Below are 18,766 nucleotides of genomic sequence, written 5' to 3'. Positions count from 1 at the left end.
TGCCCTGCCCATCTCAAACGTCTGGATTTAATGTTCCTAATTATGTCACGTGAAGAATAAATGCGTGCAGTTCTGCGTTGTGTAACTTTCTCCATTCTCCTTCAAATATTTTTCTAAGCACCTTATTCTTAAAAACCCTTAATTTCTGTTCCTCTCTCAAAGTGAGAGTCCAACAGAACAACAGGTAATATAATTGTTTTATAAATACTATCTTTCAGCTTTTTTGAGAGCAGACTGGATGACTAAAGCTTCTCAACCGAATAATAACAGGAATTTCCCACATTAATTTTGTTCTACATTTAATTTCCTCCCGAGTGCCATTTATATTTGTTACTGTTGCTCCAAGATATTTGAACTTTTCTGTCTCGTAGTATAAATTGAAGGCTCAGAATTCTTTCCAAGTTAGAGACATTCGTCTTTTTTACTGGTATTACTGGAACAATATAAACTTAAAACATGTCATTGTATTGAAAAAGTTCACTAGCTTATTTTGTATGTTTGCAAAGCAAGTTGTGAGTCACATGCTTTCTGTTACTGAGCAGAGCAATTCTTATGTATTAACAAAAGCCTTGCGTGAAACGATAACAAGGAATTTATTTCCGTATTCAGCAAATGTATATCACAGTGTTTAGAGTTGGAGAAAATTTCAGGTTGCACACTGCAATTGAAGACGAAGCTACTCTTATCAGGGTCCTCATATAATTATTGTAGGTGATTACAGCTGGCATTGCTTTATAGTATGTATTTGATGTGCGTCCGACCTTGCCCATGAAGTCCACTGCATGCGGATGTGGGAGGTAAAGTCTTTCTTATAGAAAATAAAGTATGAGTTTCCCCTTCGATCCCATTCAGTCGAATCTGTACCTGTCTCAGTGCCAGATACGAAGGACGTGACATGGCTTGCACCAAACACTTGTTTCCTATCATCGGCATTATCTGCTACATTGCTCATTTCAGATCGGTAAATATTGCACATACATTTATTGTGAAGATATGTGAGTGGTTGGTTGCATTTATGAGTAAAGACAATGTCTAAATATATGTAATTACCGTTATACAATGTGAACCGTAAGTAATGTCGTTAATTTCAGGGGGTTATACTTTGTGATATTTTAAACAGAAAGTTTTAATGCAATTTTGCTCGTTTTTGCTTCCCTTTCGAGATAAAGAATGTTTTATATGAAATATTTTATTTTTATGACACCAATTGATTTAATTCTCAAGTCAACTTAAAAGAGCAGTGTATTATGACAATAAATAATAGAAAGAATTTTAGTTATGTCCTTCAAAAGTGCAGAAATTAGATTCAAACAAATGTAATTTTTAGTTACGCAATAGTAATATGCGTTACAAGAGCGGTATGTTGAAGTTTTCATGTTCGAGGAAAAGTTTGAAAAAGCGAAACGTAGTTGAGCTTTTTCAATTTCCGAGAATTGAAAGTAAACATACCGCTCGTGTATCGTACATTATTTTGTGCGAAGATCGTTTATTACATACCTGAAAGAGGAATTTATAATTAGTTGCAATGAAATCTCCATCTTGGTTTCTGTTCAATGATGGCAATTTTGCAAAACAAAAATATCTATCTTCAACATTGTTGCTTTAAAATGTTTTCTGTGTTTACTATACTCCAGCAGGCCGTGATATACGTCTGTCTTCCCCCCCCCAGTCTATGATGAGTCTGGAATCTTGTTGATTTTTTCACGGCTTCCTTAATGTTACTTGCATCACGAATGCAGTAACTTTAGTGGAGTTGTAGAGTTTACTTATTTTTTTGCAAATATTTAAAAACAATAATTAACAGTGCAATTTAGGTGAAATTGCAGTGGTAAGTTTCCAATTTATAATTATTACTATACTGAACGTCTCTAAAAATAATATGTTAAAAGCCTAAAGCAGTAAAATCAATATGTCACTTAAGCGGTAAGAAGAGGGAAATTGTTATGTGTGTTAGGTTGGGAATACTGAATGTGGAATTTTAGACTTTCCGCGGATTGGTTTTGTGCTGAAACCAAGCAAATACGCACGATCTCGCACAAAGGAATTTTACAATGCTACATTTGTTCGGATAAAATTTCTGCACATTTGAAGGACAAAACTAAAATTATTCTAACATTTATTATCATAAAATTCATAATACTCTGCTCTCTTAAATTGAATGTGCATATTGGGAATTAAATCAATGGCTTTCCGAAAACACTCTATGAAATGTTAAACATAAAACAATTTTTATCTCGAAAAGGAAGCAAAAACGAGCTAAATTGTATTACATTTTCTTTGCTTGAAATATCACAAAGACTAACTCCCTGAAATTAATTACTTTATTTACGGTTCACCCTATATATTTTCTGCAGTATGTAAATGTCTACTCAATTAATTGCAAAGATAATAATTAATATAGGTTATGCGTGTAAGTTTAAAACTACTTTCAAATAAATTATTCATTCATTCATTCATTCATTCATTCATTCATTCATTCATTCATTCATTCATTCATTCGTTCATTCATCCATCCATTTATGTGCCACAACAGAAGAAATTCCCTAATTACAACAACATTAAATATCAATTAAGGTAAACTAGGATCTGTTGGACAGTCGGGCATCTGGACACTCCGTACTTTAACGTGTTACCACGCCACTTTTGCGGACACCACATTCTGCTAGAAGTCAATGACGGAAGTAGCCCCACTCGTGACAACTTCCGTCATTGACTTCTAGCAGAATGTGGTGCCCACAAGTGGCGTGGTAACACGTTAAAGTACGGAGTGTCCAACATGCCCGACTGTCCAACAGACCCTAGTTTACCCTATGTTTTCTAGCTTAGAAGTATTGTAATACAACAATTATAAAAATAACAAAATTTTATTTTAATATCATGGATATAATGGTATTAAGATACAGATATAACACAAAAAATTCACAATAAATTAAAAATAAAATAAAACTTCTAGAGGAATACTAGGCTATTGTTAAAATAAACCTAACAACACAGAGAAAATTCACAGTAACGTTTTTAAACTTTTGCAGGTACTGTCATTTCCGCACCATGATGAGGTAAGTACGACAGTTCATATCCAGTATTGAAATAAAAATAGGCAGTATTCAAAGAAACTAATTTAATCTTGCGAATTATGATACACATTTACAATGGAAAATTATTATTTTATTATATTAGTATGATAAACATAGCTACTATTTTGTAGGTGCTGACACATCATGAAGATGAGGTGGAAAGGAACTGTATGATGCAATACAAGGTGGATGACAGTATGTAGCCTTTAATTCCTATTAAACACATCATATTTTTCTATAGACTGAAAGAAATTAAGGATATTTTAATATAAAACTTCTATAGAGTTAATGTGATCTTCAATAGAAATGACCTTAAAATTTTATTAAAAAATTGGCATCATATATATTAGCAAAAACACAGAAGAGTAATGTTTTCTAACTTTGGTTTTATTCCTGAATCATGCTACATGCACTGCCCATCTCTAACATCTGGACTTAATGTTCCTAATTATGTTAGGTGAAGAATACAATGCGTGCAGTTCTGCGTTATGTAACTTTCGCCATTCTCCTGTAACTTCATCCCACTTAGCCCCAAATATTTTCCTAAGCACCTTATTCTCAAACACCCTTAACTTCTGTTCTTCTCTCAAAATAAGAGTCCAAACTCAACCGCTTTGCTATACTATATATGTGTGTTTACTCATATTGTGCATTTTGTATGTTCTTTCATTTTCTTTAGCAGTGACTCGTAACTATGGAAATTACATTGTTCCCGGCATTCTCTGCCTTCGCTTGTCATGATCATGAAATCCATTATCCGAATAACTTCAAGAACTGTTTCGTTATATTGTTTTTTTTTCTTCTTTCAATTTTCCAACTGTCGTATAAAAATTTTATATGTCACGCGTTCCTGAAGTGCTCTTTGATCTTCGTGTGATTTGTGAAACAACGCGTTTCACAAATTTCAAGCTCTTACGAAAAATAATAAGACAGTATTTTACGAACTTATAACACAATTCTGTAAGTATTGTAGAAAATATCCTCTGGAAAAACTGTCCTGTGTTCCATTTCTTCTTCAGATCACAAAATACCAAAAAGGCGACTGTTACTTATGTATCTCAATTTTGGCTGGATTTTCCATTTCCTTTGTTATTTTATGATAATTGATATTCTTTATTAATATTTGTGTTGTTCTTTTCCTACTCATTTATTTTATTTATTGTTTCCAACACCTTCTATACCACTCTATCTTGCCATAATGATATCTATATATAATTTGAACTGGTAATGGAAATTACGGGAAAAGGGCTCAACGGATTTTAATAAATGACCCCACATTTTGAAGCTTGGAAATCAAAGTTTTTCAGAAAAATAGTAGTTTTCAGTGAAATGTCAATTTTGCAACATAATTTTCCTATTTTTCAAAATCCATCTGTCGTCAGTTTTGAGAACTAGCTAAACTAGCTAATTGCATTTCAGAATAAAACAAAACACACATTACAGTAAACAATATTACACGAAGGCCATGATCTGCAACAATGCTGACATATTTAGAACTCAAATTAAATTGGTAATTAAAGACATAACTTACTAAAAATAATTTACAGGTTCGATTCTGTGATGTGTAATTGTCTGGGTACAGCTGTGTATTGCACATTAAAAACTACAAAACTTGAAGTGATTTGATGGCATTATTACCATTAGAAATGAAATATTATTATAGTTAATACCATGATGTGACTATTTTTCATTAATTATACATATTAATGCTATATTGATGATATGAAAGCGAAACGTTTTGGGGTTATTTAAGTAGATGTAGAGAATAACTTAAATTAGATTTTGATTTCTATTTTTTACTGACTGGCGGCTATATAGTATATATAGTGTATGTTACTGAAAGCTATAAAACTTATGTAAGATAATAATATTATTAAAAATAAAATATTTTTATAATTATTAATCAAGTGGGGTTGGGTCTTTTTCATATATTTAATGGCGGTGTGGTGTAGATATTTATATGCGTGGTTCTCTTCAGTATTGGCTCGAGGGAGAGTATCTTTCATTATTATGGAAGCAAATAACTTTCAGAATGTCTGGTATTCTTCACTGAAAATAAATCTGAAAAATGTTTATTTGAACGTCTATTGAACTTAGTTTGCAGCATTTGCCACTAGTCTACTATAAAAAGAAACCTCTTCTTGTACCTGCATCTTCGTTTCTTGTGTCACACTTCCGCCTCTGAAGAATATCATATATGATGTATAGTCTGCTATAAAATATATGTCCATAATGCACGAACTTCCATATGCAATGACGACAGGAATTGCTATTGTGCTGTACTATTTTATTTTTCTATTTTTTTTTTTTTGTCTTGTCTTCTTCTGTCTCATATATTCATTGAATTGTATTTGATTTCGTTCTCCTTATCTACACAGAAACTCATGTTAGGGCTTAAGTGATGCAAAGTGACACTTCTTTTAAGAGTTTATATTCAGTCATCTACTCTGATATTTATGAGCGAAACTCACTGATCGCTCAATTATAATTCTGCATTTTTACATGCGTCCAGTTTCCCAATTTCACTTTTATTCAGACAACAAAATCAGTTTATTCCAAATCTTGTTACATCATTTATGTTCAGAAAAAAATGACAATCGATAAATAAAGCCATAGCAACCGGAGTACCAACACGCGAAACAAAAACGCTACGAACTTATGCAATTATTATTATTATTATTTTTTTTTTGTTCAAAATATCTTAGTAGCGTAAGAAAATGCAGAAGTCTCATTTATATAGCCATTGACTTTTAATATCTCTTCCAGGTATATTTGTTAATCCTGGAGATGAAGACGAAGGTTTCGACATAACACTGAAAGATGAGTCAAATGAAGATCACAGGGTAAGGAATAAAATACGAGTATTTCCTTTTCTTTATGAGAGATTAACAGTATGTGTATCTTTTACTTAAAGACAGAGATTATTCAAAACAATAATATAACTACAATGATGATGGTAAAGAACATATTAAGGGTACACTGAAGTGAAATGATGACATTTTTGACGAAAAATACCAACTTTTCATTTTTACTCTTTAAAACATATCGAAGCTTACAGATGCGCCCCACAAAATCTCAGAGAGATACGCCCTTTAGAAAAATTGCTTCGGAAGACATTTATAAAGGTGTGCGCCCTTTCAATCCCCAGCAGTATCTGCTGTTTAATTTCAATTTTCTCGGTTTTTAGTTTGTGTACTTTTGTCCATATCCTTCCACAAGTTCTGAGCTAGCTGTGTGACTTTTTTTTCTACTCCACCCTCAATATATACTGCATTAAAGTTCACACGGATAACTCAGTAGAATTTAAAAGGATTTTTTTTTATATTTATGCAGTCGTGATAATTTTTTTTCCAATTTGTTCTGTAGTTATTGTAAACATTCTTTTCTGCACAAAAACTAATCAGCACAAATAAAATTTCAATATTAATTTAATTATTATAAAAGATTGAATATCGAACATAACAGTACAATTTCAGTAAAAATATTTTTATATGAGATAAAAAAGTCCACATAACATATTTATGAACACTTTTAATTTGCAAAATATTTACCAATAGCATTAACACGCCAAATAATGTGTGTGTAGAAATGAAAATCACGTTCAATGTTTCAAATTTCACTTCGGTGTGCCCTTAAACAGAGTATTTATATAATTTTTAATTTTCATTTCTCTCGAATACGCAAAATCAATCTTTAACATTTTGCATTCATTTTCAGTGCTTCGTCCAATGCTTGTTGGAAGGTTACCAATTCGTAAGTATACACACACATGAAGTACTGAATTATTTCATGTACATAGTACATGTATGTAATTTCATTAATATCAAGGAGTTATTCTTTGAGATATTTCAAACAAAAAAGTTAAATACTATTTTTCTCACTTATTTTTCCTTTCAGAGATAAAAATAGTTATATATGAAATATTTCATAGCGTGTTTTGGAAAAAAAAACCATTGACTTAATCCCTATATGCTCAATTAATTTAAGAGAACAGTGTATGGTGATAATAAATTATTAAAATAATTTTAGTTTTGTCCTTTAAATATGCAGAAATTTGACCCGAACATACGTAGCATGTTAAAATTATCTATGCTCGACCATGCCGAAATGTAGTAATTATACACCTGGTATCAGTCCTTTAATGCATGTCATTAAACTATACCTATTCATTAATGTTCAGCTTTTCGATTATTCTCGGATATGCGATCGAAAGACAACGAGGGAAACGTCACGGAGGCTGGAAATCCAATACTGTCGCAGAAGGTTATGTTCTGTTACTATGATAATTAGCGTTAATTGTAAATAATATTCAAATAAATTCAATTCTAAATCAATTTCCAGGTTATATCAAAATTAGTTTATATTATTCTCTAGATTATATCAACGTCAATGACATTATTGTTCCTCGGAAAAAATCAATACTTTCGCGTCTGCGCACATCTCACAATTTACGAGCTATGCACAAGGTCACTTCCCCTCTTCAGTTACGAATAAAATGAATACTTCTGAATAATTTCAAGTTATAAATATGGTCGAGCATAAAAAGTCGTATGAAACTTGCCTATAATGGTAATTAAGACGCTCGTATGAAAATTATGAAACTCGCTTGCGCTCGTTTCATAAACAAACATACTTGCGTCTTAATTACTATCATTATAGGCTCGTTGCATAATGTACTATTAATTTAGTCCTTTAAATATCAAAAGTTTGATCCGAACAAACGCACTATGTTAAAATTCTTTTTCAGACCGAAAAATTACAATTATTCGAATGAAATTTCTGTATAATTTCGAAGGAAAAATTATCAAAGCCGCAAACTTTGGTTAAACGTACCATTTTTCCCTCGACATTATTCAAATAAACTTTACATGGAGTTATACCTGAAAGCTTGCTTTTCAAATTTCTGCACGTCTAAAGAACAAAACTAATATTCTTTCAATCATTTGAATCGTTTATTTTAGAAATGGCATAAGTCACATTTTTGTGAAAATTGATGTTTTGTTAAAAATATATTCTATTTGGGTATCCGCATTAAGTTTAGAAAGGGCACACTCCTAACTCCACTCCATTTTATTGCTATGGAGATTAGATAAATACATTTATTTGAAAAACGGCACATAACCTGGATAAAGACCGAATGTAAACCCCAGAAGGGTATGAAACACTGATAAAAGAGGTAAAATTGAAACAGTCTTATTAACAGACAGTACCATCATATTGAATTGTGATAACTGATGCCCTCAGTATTTCAGAAAGCATGTAACTTCAAGTGGAACAATGTCAATCGAAAATAAGAAAGAGAGAAAGGTCTTTAAAATATCTTAGCTACTACTTTGAAATTTCAAAGGAAGTGCTGATATCAATGCGCCGGATCAAAGTACGTTCGGTGTTAAGAAGCCTAATGTAATACGTATCACTTTTCCGAATAAACGAGCTTTAGAAGAAAAAAAAACCCTATTAAGGAAAAAACTTTGAAGACATCAAAAAAGTTCACAGATATGTAAGTCTTCCTATGACACCATTGTGAATTGGCCAACTAAAACACAGAGTAATGCAGAGTAAAGTGTTTCATGTTAAAAGTAAAAATAAGGGGTACATTTCAATCTTTGTCACTCTTTTTGTACACTTATTGTTCATTAAAGCACTGATTTGTAATATGTCCACTTCTTGAACTCTCATTTTTTATGTTTAGTTTAAAAAGAGAACATGTCCAAGGTCAAAAGTCCATAGAAACCTCCCTTTCCATTTAAATAAATAAAACTCGTGTGTAAAGTATATTTTAGTAACTTTTCCAAGATGCAATACAAAGAATTGAAAAAAAAAAATTGAATTTAAATACTGTAGTTTTTATGTTCTACTGTAAAGCCGGGAAACTGTGACTTGTGCCCTTTCTAAAATAAACGATTAATTTATTATCATAATACACTGATCACTTAAATTGACTCAGAATATTGGGAATTAATTCAATGGTTTTCCCAAAACACGCTATGAAATGTTTCATACAAAACAATATTTTTTTTCTGTCAAAAAGGTAGTGAAAGCGAGCAAAATTGTATAAGATGTTTTTGTGTGAAATATCTCAAAGAATAACCCCATGAAATTAATGAAATTACTTACAGTTCGCACTATATACTCTTACATTAAACCTACTTCAGCGTAGCTCAGTGGTTAGAGCGCTTGGATACGTAGAATCAAGGACCCGAGCGAATTTTTCTTCTCTAACAACCATTAATAACCACTACTCAATTATTTTATTAAATTAATATTAGTTAATTTAACCATTTCCCGTGTACTTTTCTGCTCAGTAAACCACACACCACAAATGTGTGCTTATGTCTCATATTTCTGTATGTCTTTTCTCCAGATGAGAAATGGTAAACTGGACATCATGTACGTGATGGAAATGATAATGAGAGAGTTGGAAGAAGAGGATGTAGACATCGAACCCAAGTTACTGCACGCTCATATCTCGAGCTGCGCGGCTAGAGGTAAGCTTCAAGTAACTATTTATGAATTATACCGACAAGATTCAGTAAGTTTGCACGCTTCCGACATTTTTTTTTTTAATAATTCATACTTCACTTTCAATTTATTTGTCACTGGTATTCTTATAATCATAACCATAAACATAAAAACAGTGATAAAATCACCACCAGTTTCATAGTATATATAACATATTTCGTCCTGATTTTATATTATATCTTATACACTGAATCTCGATGATGTCATTGATGTCCATCATATTCACCAACGTTTTCTACAGAATTACCTAATATTGTTAAGTAGACCTATTGATGTTCAATTATATTTTTCTTCCTCTCTTAAAAAATTATGCTCTGTACTGTCACATGGGAGGTTTCATTAAAATCAACGATGATACGCCTGTGGGCTGAAAAGTACATCAGAAGTAGGAGAAAAGAACAAAACTAAGTGGATGAAAATACAACATACATAGGTTGGATAAAAAGTTATGGCAACACTGCTGTCACGTGACGATGGTGCGTTCGAGAGCTGCCAGCTGTGTGGACATGAACAAGGACTGTTAGATGAGTTAGTGCAGTCAGCGGCGACAGTACTCTGTCAATCTACTGCAGTGTGTAGAACGTTGACTTTCATAGGGATAGTGCGAGCGCCCTAAGGCTACGTTTACGAAACTAGAGCAACGTTCCTGGATCAAAATTGAAGTGACACGAGGTCGTAGTGCACAAGAATGTTTTCAGGGATTGGGTGAAGTATGTGCCGATGCAGCGTTGCCATATCGCACAGTGGCACGATGGGTTAAAGCGTTCCGGGAAGGCAGGGATGCCGTTCAGGACAACCTCCGTACAGAACGACCCCGCGTGGAGGACAACACAGTTAAGTCCTTGCTTCCCTGTTGGATGCTGATCGCCGATGGACTGCGCGTGAGTTAGCAGCGGAAGTCGGAGTATGATCCACATTCTGCAAGACATTCTGGGTTACCTCAAAATTACAGGGCGTTGGATACCTCATGAAATTTCCTAGGTTTAACAATGGCACCGCTTTGCAGTCGCATAGGCCTTGTTGCACCGGTACCAAAGGGAAGGTGACGACTTTTTGGACGAATCGTCGCTATGGACGAAACCTGGGCTCGCTCATACGAACCAACCAAACTTGAAACGTCAATAAAATGAATGGAAGCATCAAGGTTCTTCTCGTCCGAAGAAAGTGCGCCCTGCACAAAGTGCTGTGAAGGTGATGTTCATTGTGGCGTATGACATTGATGGGGTAATACTGCACCACCCTGTACCTCCAAGGCAGGCGGTAAACGCGGACTACTACTGCAGGTTCCTGCAGCACCACCTTCGTCCAGCCCTCAGGAGAAAACGACGACACTTGGTGGTACAGAACCCCATCATTCTTCATGATAATTCAAAGAGTCATACCGCTGCTGTTGTCAAGGACCTCTTGCGTCGCTGGCAATGGGAGGTTCTGGAACATCCTCCGTACTCACCCGATATGATCCATGCGATTACGATCTTTTCACCAAAGTGAAAGAACCACTGCGAGGGACCCGGTACAATACCAGAGATGAACTTATCCGTGCTATAGGGCGATCAATACGGAACATCAACAAAGATGGACGCGCTGATGGTGTACGACGCCTTCCAAACATTTGGCAAAAGGTAATAAATAAGGGGGGCGACTATATAGAAGGTACGTAAATGTTGTACCCCTGTGAATAAAGCCATGTCAGAAATATCGAACTGTTGCAATTACTTTTTATCCAACATTAGTAATTATAACCATTCTCTTCGACTGAATCGGTAATGTTCTTTGAGAAATCCTGATTGTTGTTATTATTATTATTCTTCGACTTTCGGTGATCATTTTTTCTCTGGATCGTATTCATACAGTCGTTTCTTTCCTAACAGGAAGTCCCTACAGTTGTGCAAATATAATGCTAGTTCAAAACAGATTCAACAAGCCATGGGATCCTTTCATAGGCTATTATTATTATTATTATTATTATTATTATTATTATTATTATTATTATTATGCAATGTAATATACCACAGGTGTTAATGAATGAAGAAATTTGGGACAGCTAAAGAACAGTTTAAATACGCAAGAAAGACATTTGTAACTGTGTCATATTATGTTCGTCTGTTGCAACTAGTACAATGGTAATACTATTGTTATAGTTGGCGAAGGAAAATGCAACACAGCCTACCTCATCATTAAATGTCTGTCCGGAGTTTCAAGCGAAGAAAGAAGGAAAAAGTGGTAAGTTTATCCAGTACACATAGTGCTTATATTCTTAGTAGGACATTACGATGAATTTTTTTCTTATATATTTAAACGTCATTTGTAATGCACGCAGATAAAGCGGAAGAGCGCGAGCTCCAAACTTAAAAGTTAACAATTTTACGACTTATACCGAAGTGTATCAGAAAACATACATCAACACTGTAACTGCTTGTTTGAAATTAAGGAATTACTTTACAGAAAAATAAATATTTACTTTGGAAAATGAATCATATGACTTTCACGTGTTAATTTTTTTTCCTTCTTAACATGTTTCGGCCTGCTTTCGGCCATCATCAGAACTGGTTGTTGCTGGTCTTGGCGCCTTTTGTTTTGTTTCCTATGGAGGTGTGTTTGTGTAGTGTAATGTGAAGTCAAAGAGTGAGTGTGTTCTGAAATTGAGTTGTGTGTTGAGAATGAGCAACAACCTGTTCTGATGATGGTCGAAAGCAGGCCGAAGCATGTTTAAAAGGTAACAAAAATTTAACACGTGAAAGACATAATACATTTTCCAAAGTGAGGTAGTGTTAAAAGTTGTGTAATCAAGATGTATAAATATTTATATCTTAAACTCTAACAATTTTATTCTAACATTTTCTCGTTTATAGTGCGCACACTGTGTACTTAAAACATGGTACATAATATGAAATCTTGTTCAATAAAGTGTCTAGGTTTGAAACAGTGGGGTGAGGGTTTACCGACAGGTAGAACAAAGGTTAGTTTTCTGAGAATTCAAGACATTTCTATGCCTGGTTTAACTTTCCAGGTAGTGATCATTTAGAGTTCTTTTTAAAGGCATGTAGGAAAGAAGCCAACTTCATTCTGGTCACATCTCTTTCCAGTTACTTGATTAACCAAGTTCAGAACATTTTCGTATACCATTTACAAAGATAAGTCATATTACTTACAATATTCTGTCTGTTTATGCATATGTACTAAATAATCACATAGAAAAACTAATTTTACTGACTTGTGTAACGGAATGAGATATCTAGGGAGGTGGGATATGATGATAGAGACTGGATTAATCTTGCTCAGGATATGGACCGATGGCGGGCTTATGTGAGGGCGGCAATGAACCTCCTGGTTCCTTAAAAGCCGTACCGTAAGTAAGTCTAGTTAAAACTTTAACTGTGTCACTTAACTTCTTATTGCTTTATTTTACGACGCTGTATCAACATCTAAGGTTATTTAGCGTCTGAATGAGATGAAGGTGATAATGTCGGTGAAATGAGTTCGGGGTCCAGCACCGAAAGTTACCCAGCACTTGCTCGTATTGGGTTGAGGGAAAACCCCGGAAAAAATCACATCCAGGTTACGTGCTCCGACCGGGATTCGAACTCGAGCCACCTGGTTTCGCGGTCAGACGCGCTAACCATTATTCCGTTACACTTGATTCTAGTATTATGTTATCTAACTACAGCTGGCTCAAGGATGAGCATTTTGTTCTCAAACTATAGTCCCGTCGCTCTTATTTCCGGCAGCCAATCACGTTGCAGGTCGGCTATATTTAAACGTGTGCGTCTTGTGATTCGCTGATGAAGATAAAGAAGGCTCGATAAATACTTAATATAATCGCCCGCCATTTTGGCTCTTTCGTTGCCGTTCGCAGAAAGCACACGAGGACGTTATTTGCCGTTTAATTATTTGCTGAATTACAGTGCGTTTGATTTATTATCATAGGGGCCACGACATGATAATGTTTAACGGTGTGGCAAATAGATTCCTCGTATGGTAGTTCGGCAACGAAAGAACAAAAATGGCGAACGATAGGCATACTACCTACCTAGACTTTATAGAACCTTCACTTCCTAAAACGTAAGCAAAGAGGAGGAATCACGCCGGGAATAACAGCGTAGCGACTATATAAAGGGATATTTTACATTCGTATAGTATGTAACTTGTAATTTAAATAAATTTCAGATTTAAATTTCTCAGACTAAATTAGTTTTCCCAGCAGATTATCTGTTCAAAAGCATTATTGATTACACTACAATTTCAAAGAAGGTCTTCGTGATAATGTGAAAATAAATAATACAAAACTATTGTAAGTGATGTGAAGCAATTCGCTGTGAATAGATCCGTTAATGCCAAAATTTGTCAACTGGCCCCAATTCATGGCAAGGCGTGCTGTGTGCGAAATGTTTCCAGTAATTTAATGGGAAGCTCGACATGTCGTACATCCCCATGCGGTCCGCTCAACAGATACATGTGCTCACAGTTAACCTAGATTACCCATCTGCCTCTAGCCGGCTTGTAAACGTGCTACTGAGAATCATCATCAATATCACCGGCTGAAAAATAGGCAAACAGTCACGTATTAATCAGGGACACATAACAAGTTAAGACAAAACAGAAATAAAGTAAACTGAATCCTGCAGGTTAATGTAAATCTCTCCCACTTTTATTACTATTACTCTTTTCGCCATAATAAACCTGTCATTAGGACTGTACTATCCATCTGTTACTTAAGACTTACTTACTTACAAATGGCTTTTAAGGAACGCGTAGGTTCATTGCCGCCCTCACATAAGCCCGCCATCGGTCCCTATCCTGAGCAAGATTAATCCAGTCTCTACCATCATATCCCACCTCTCTCAAATCCATTTTAATATTATCTTCCCATCTACGTCTCGGCCTCCCCAAAAAGGTCTTTTTCACTCCGGCCTCCCAATTAACACTCTATATGCATTGCTGGATTCGCCCATACGTGCTACATGTCCTGCCCATCTCAAACGTCTGGATTTTATGTTCCTAATTATGTCAGGTGAAGTATACAATGCGTGCAGTTCTGTGTTGTGTAACTTTCTCCATTCTCCTGTAACTTCATCCCTCTTAGCCCCAAATATTTTCCTAAGAACCTTATTCTCAAAAACCCTCAATCTCTGTTCCTCTCTCAAAGTGAGAGTCCAAGTTTCACAACCATACAGAACAACCGGTAATATAACTGTTTTATAAATTCTAACTTTCAGATTTTTTGACAGCAGACTAGATGACAAAAGCTTCGCTACCGAATAATAACGGGCATTTCCCATATTTATTCTGCGTTTAATTTCCTCCCGAGTGTCATTTACATTTGTTACTGTTGCTCCAAGATATTTGAATTTTTGCACCTCTTCGAAGGATAAATCTCCAACTTTTATAATTCCATTTCTTACAATATTCTGGTCACGAGACATAATCATATACTTAGTCTTTTCGGGATTTACTTCCAACTCTATCGCTTTACTTGCTTCAAGTAGAATTTCCGCGTTTTCCCTAATCGTTTGTGGATTTTCTCCTAACATATTCACGTCATCCGCATAGACAAGAAGCTGATGTAACCCGTTCAATTTCCAACCCTCTGTGTTATCCTGAACTTTCCTAATGGCATAATTACTTAAGAGTAGTATACTATATCCATTAATGTTATGGGCAACAAATCCTTCACATAAAGATAACTTTGTAACAAATCTAATATCTATCCACGTGAGTGAAGTAATGAATTCAAGTGTTTGTTATCACTTGCAAAATTTCATTAACATTCTGCCACTCAGGCTTATGTTTATAAACAACTTAGAAGGAAGAGATTGTCAGTACATTAAAGTTAATCTCAAATCCATTAACTTGTGAGAGCAATTTATTTAAAAAAAAAAGAAGACGAAAATCCTGCGTCCCATATAAATGCAAAACTATTGACGAAATACTAACACGGGTTGAAGCAAATGATGACTACACATACCGTCATGAGGAGGATTATCTCTCTTGTAGGTAGGTTATTTTTTTTACGACGCTTTATCAACATCTAAGGTTATGTAGCGTCTGAATGAGATGAAAGTGATAATGCCGGTGAAATGAGTCCGGGGTCCAACACCGAAAGTTACCCAGCATTTGCTCATATTGGGTTGAGGGAAAACCCCGGAAAAAACCTCAACCAGGTAACTTGCCCCGACCGGGAATCGAACCCGGGCCACCTGGTTTCACAGCCAGACGCGCTGACCGTTACTCCACAGGTGTGGACGAGAGGCTAGAGGGATGTGAAAGATAAAAATTTCTTTGGGTGAAGGATAACTACTGTACTGTAGAAAAATCCTGATTATCTCTCTTATTAGGATTTTTCTACAATACAGTAGTTATCCTTCACCCAAAGAAATTTTTATCTTTCACATCTCTCTAGCCTCAGCATCTTCTTCAGTAAGATCTCTTCTAGTCATACTTCTTTTAACGCCATCCATCCATTATTCTCTTGGTTTTCCTCCTTCTCAGTTTTGAAATTTCTGTATCCGCGCAATGCTCCACGTCTTCTAAAAAAACGTCTCCACAGAATATGTCCTTCGAAAAATTCGCCATAGTTCCAAATACCCCACTATAATAATACCGGGCAGCTGTATACTAGCAGCATTGGCGTGAGTGCGAAATATCGCGGACCTGAAATCTAGCGGAGCGGTATGGAATTACGTCCACAAATACAAATATTAACATAGCGGGATTCTTAATATTGTTTAAAACGTGAGTTACTAATGTGGAATAATATATGAAACACTTAAGAAATGTTGAATAGTATTTAATGTAAAATTATTATCTTATATCAAAGCAGCATATTATGAGAAATATTGCATACTTCATATTACTTTCCGTAATTAATTGTTACATATTTTTTCTTTGGTTTACCGAGACAAAATCAATCTGATATTAGGAATTAATTTACAATAATGCTTTATATACGCATTACTGACAACTGCAAAGATAAAATTGATAGTAATCTGATGCTTGTAATAATTAGTAAATTAGGACAACAAAAAAACTTAATTTGATAAAACCTTAAAATTTCCGATACATTTTAACTTCTATTAATTATTAGATCTAAATAAAAAAGCCAATTTGTATTTTTCTATCAACACAAAGACGAAGGAATTAGGCCTACTAAAGAATGTTGTTGACTCACGTTTTATGATCCCTCGGAAATCGAAAATACGATTTGGAGCAATTTGTAATGCTGTAATTTTGCAGCAATTATAACCAACACATAATATACACCCTGACATTTTAACACAGCACTAATTAATAAAACTGTTAACTAGCACAGCAACAATATACATTGCAGGTGATTATAGCTTGTTTCACGAGTATCACCACACCGGCCGCCTAGGTAGCAGCACCAGCGTCGTTCGCACGTAAAATTGCTAGCTGTCCGGTATTAGTATTATTATAGTAAGGTATTTGATGGTTCTTCAAACTGCATAACACAGAAAATGAATTCATAACAATATGACTGACATTATTCAATCGTTGCTTTCGCATTTCACATCCTACTAAATTTCATCCTTACTCACTAGCCAATTGCACATTTTAAACTAAATATATAAAATCCTATGTTCTTCATAAAAATGACTGAGGTAAATGTGAAGTTATCCCTACTATAATACACCTATAGCATAGAACGAGTTTAAGTCCCTTGTCATTGTACATAAAAGGAATTAGTAGCAGTAGAGGACATCATTTCTACTTGTTTGTCGCTTTAATTCCCAAAGAAACTTGCCTGTACGCATTATTTAAGGACTTAGAAGCTTCACGCACTATAGTGTATCTGGAACCATTAGGTCTTTTGAAAATTTCATGACATCAGAAATCGAACCCCAGACTTTCGGTTTTGTAGCTATCGCGTGATATCATGAAATTTCATAATGCAGTATTAGGTTATCAGCAGTTTTAAATACAATTGTTAAAGTCCACCTCTTAAGCTGTGTAAAGGCAGTTATGTAACGGTCACTAGATCTATAGATAAAGTACGAATGGAGGAATTGTGTCCGAGGTAAGCTATTCCCTTATGTTACAGTTCTATGATCGTTAGAGTAACACAAAGTCGTGTAGCTGGAAATCACCTGTAGTTTGTATAACTGAATCGAGAACTGTCTTATATAGTATTACTTTCATTAATTAAAATACCCGAAATAAGGGGAAAGTTAAGGTGAAGTGAAATTAAGTTGAAGCAAATGAGATAATTGAGTGGAAAACTTTCATCCTGAGATTATATTGACAAGAGCTTCACCCCCGAGTTGATGACGCGAAAATTCTGCAGTCTACGGCTGAGCTGTCAATGGAGACATAAAAATCTTCAATAGATACCGTGTATAGTTTATCATTTTCAATATATTCAAAGTTTTCAAAGTGTTACCGTCCATATTAAAGTTATCTATAGTATCGTTTCTTTTCTATTGTAAAACTAAGAAATACGACATAACCCTACTAAGGATGCAAAGTGTATTATTCTCTAACATAACACAAAATTCTTGATTTCCAGACAATTCATAAACGAAGACTTTCCCGACTGGAGCGACACACAATGGGATGAGGAGGACCAACCCATGTTCCTGCAATCAACTGAATCGGAACCTGAACTCTAACTCTAAATAAACATATTAGACCTATCATAATTCACATTTTTGTTAAAATTCTAATTTCTTTTCCATTATTAAAAGTTGCATTTCGAAATAAATACATCAGCTTGAACTGTGGTTCGTCTTTATTTTAAACAGGATGCATATAATAATTTTTGTGTATGGATGTAGAAGTAATACCACAGTCTAGTACCAAAGACGTTATAATAGTATACTAGACTCACACAGAGCGCTGGTGTGCTGTCCAAAATTGAAGCCAGTCTGCGCATGTTTACGCCGCCATGCTACTGGTAGAAATAGAGCGGTAAACACGATTGTCATACTTGTCCTTTGTTTTGTCTCGGGTGTTTTTAGTGAACAGTGTGAAAGTAATGGCAATATAATTTTCAAAGATGATATATTATCGCCGCGGACTCATGCTTAACATGTCGGCATCATACAATAACGTGCGGTGTGGTTTAAAAAAATAATTTTGCCGACCGATTGTTGCTCTGTAGGTTTCACTCTAAGCGTCACGTTGTCACGTCTACTTCCTCGATAAGAATAAGC

At 34.8% G+C, this 18,766-nt stretch overlaps 1 protein-coding gene across 1 annotated transcript; it reads left to right on the top strand.

Moving 5' to 3' along the window:
- The first annotated feature begins 832 nt into the window (after window positions 1-832).
- Window positions 833-18,334, top strand: LOC138708650 (uncharacterized). The gene is made up of 8 exons (XM_069838740.1): window positions 833-961; window positions 3,030-3,056; window positions 3,206-3,269; window positions 5,841-5,917; window positions 6,792-6,827; window positions 9,439-9,562; window positions 11,738-11,819; window positions 18,121-18,334. Coding segments are annotated over exons 1-8 (477 nt in total). The 5' UTR covers window positions 833-895; the 3' UTR covers window positions 18,122-18,334.
- The last annotated feature ends 432 nt before the right edge of the window (window positions 18,335-18,766 follow it).

This window comes from Periplaneta americana, chromosome 1 (assembly GCF_040183065.1).
Source record: "Periplaneta americana isolate PAMFEO1 chromosome 1, P.americana_PAMFEO1_priV1, whole genome shotgun sequence".
Lineage (NCBI taxonomy): Eukaryota > Metazoa > Arthropoda > Insecta > Blattodea > Blattidae > Periplaneta > Periplaneta americana.
This window is presented reverse-complemented; position numbering and strand designations above follow the sequence as displayed.

Excerpts from the sequence above, each read along its gene's own strand:
- LOC138708650 (XM_069838740.1), top strand. The coding sequence starts at position 896 with ATGGCTTGCACCAAACACTTGTTTCCTATCATCGGCATTATCTGCTAC. Across the intron at positions 3,270-5,840 it reads GCAATACAAGGTGGATGACA|GTATATTTGTTAATCCTGGA; the intron begins GTATGTAGCCTT and ends TATCTCTTCCAG. Across the intron at positions 5,918-6,791 it reads AGTCAAATGAAGATCACAGG|TGCTTCGTCCAATGCTTGTT; the intron begins GTAAGGAATAAA and ends ATTCATTTTCAG.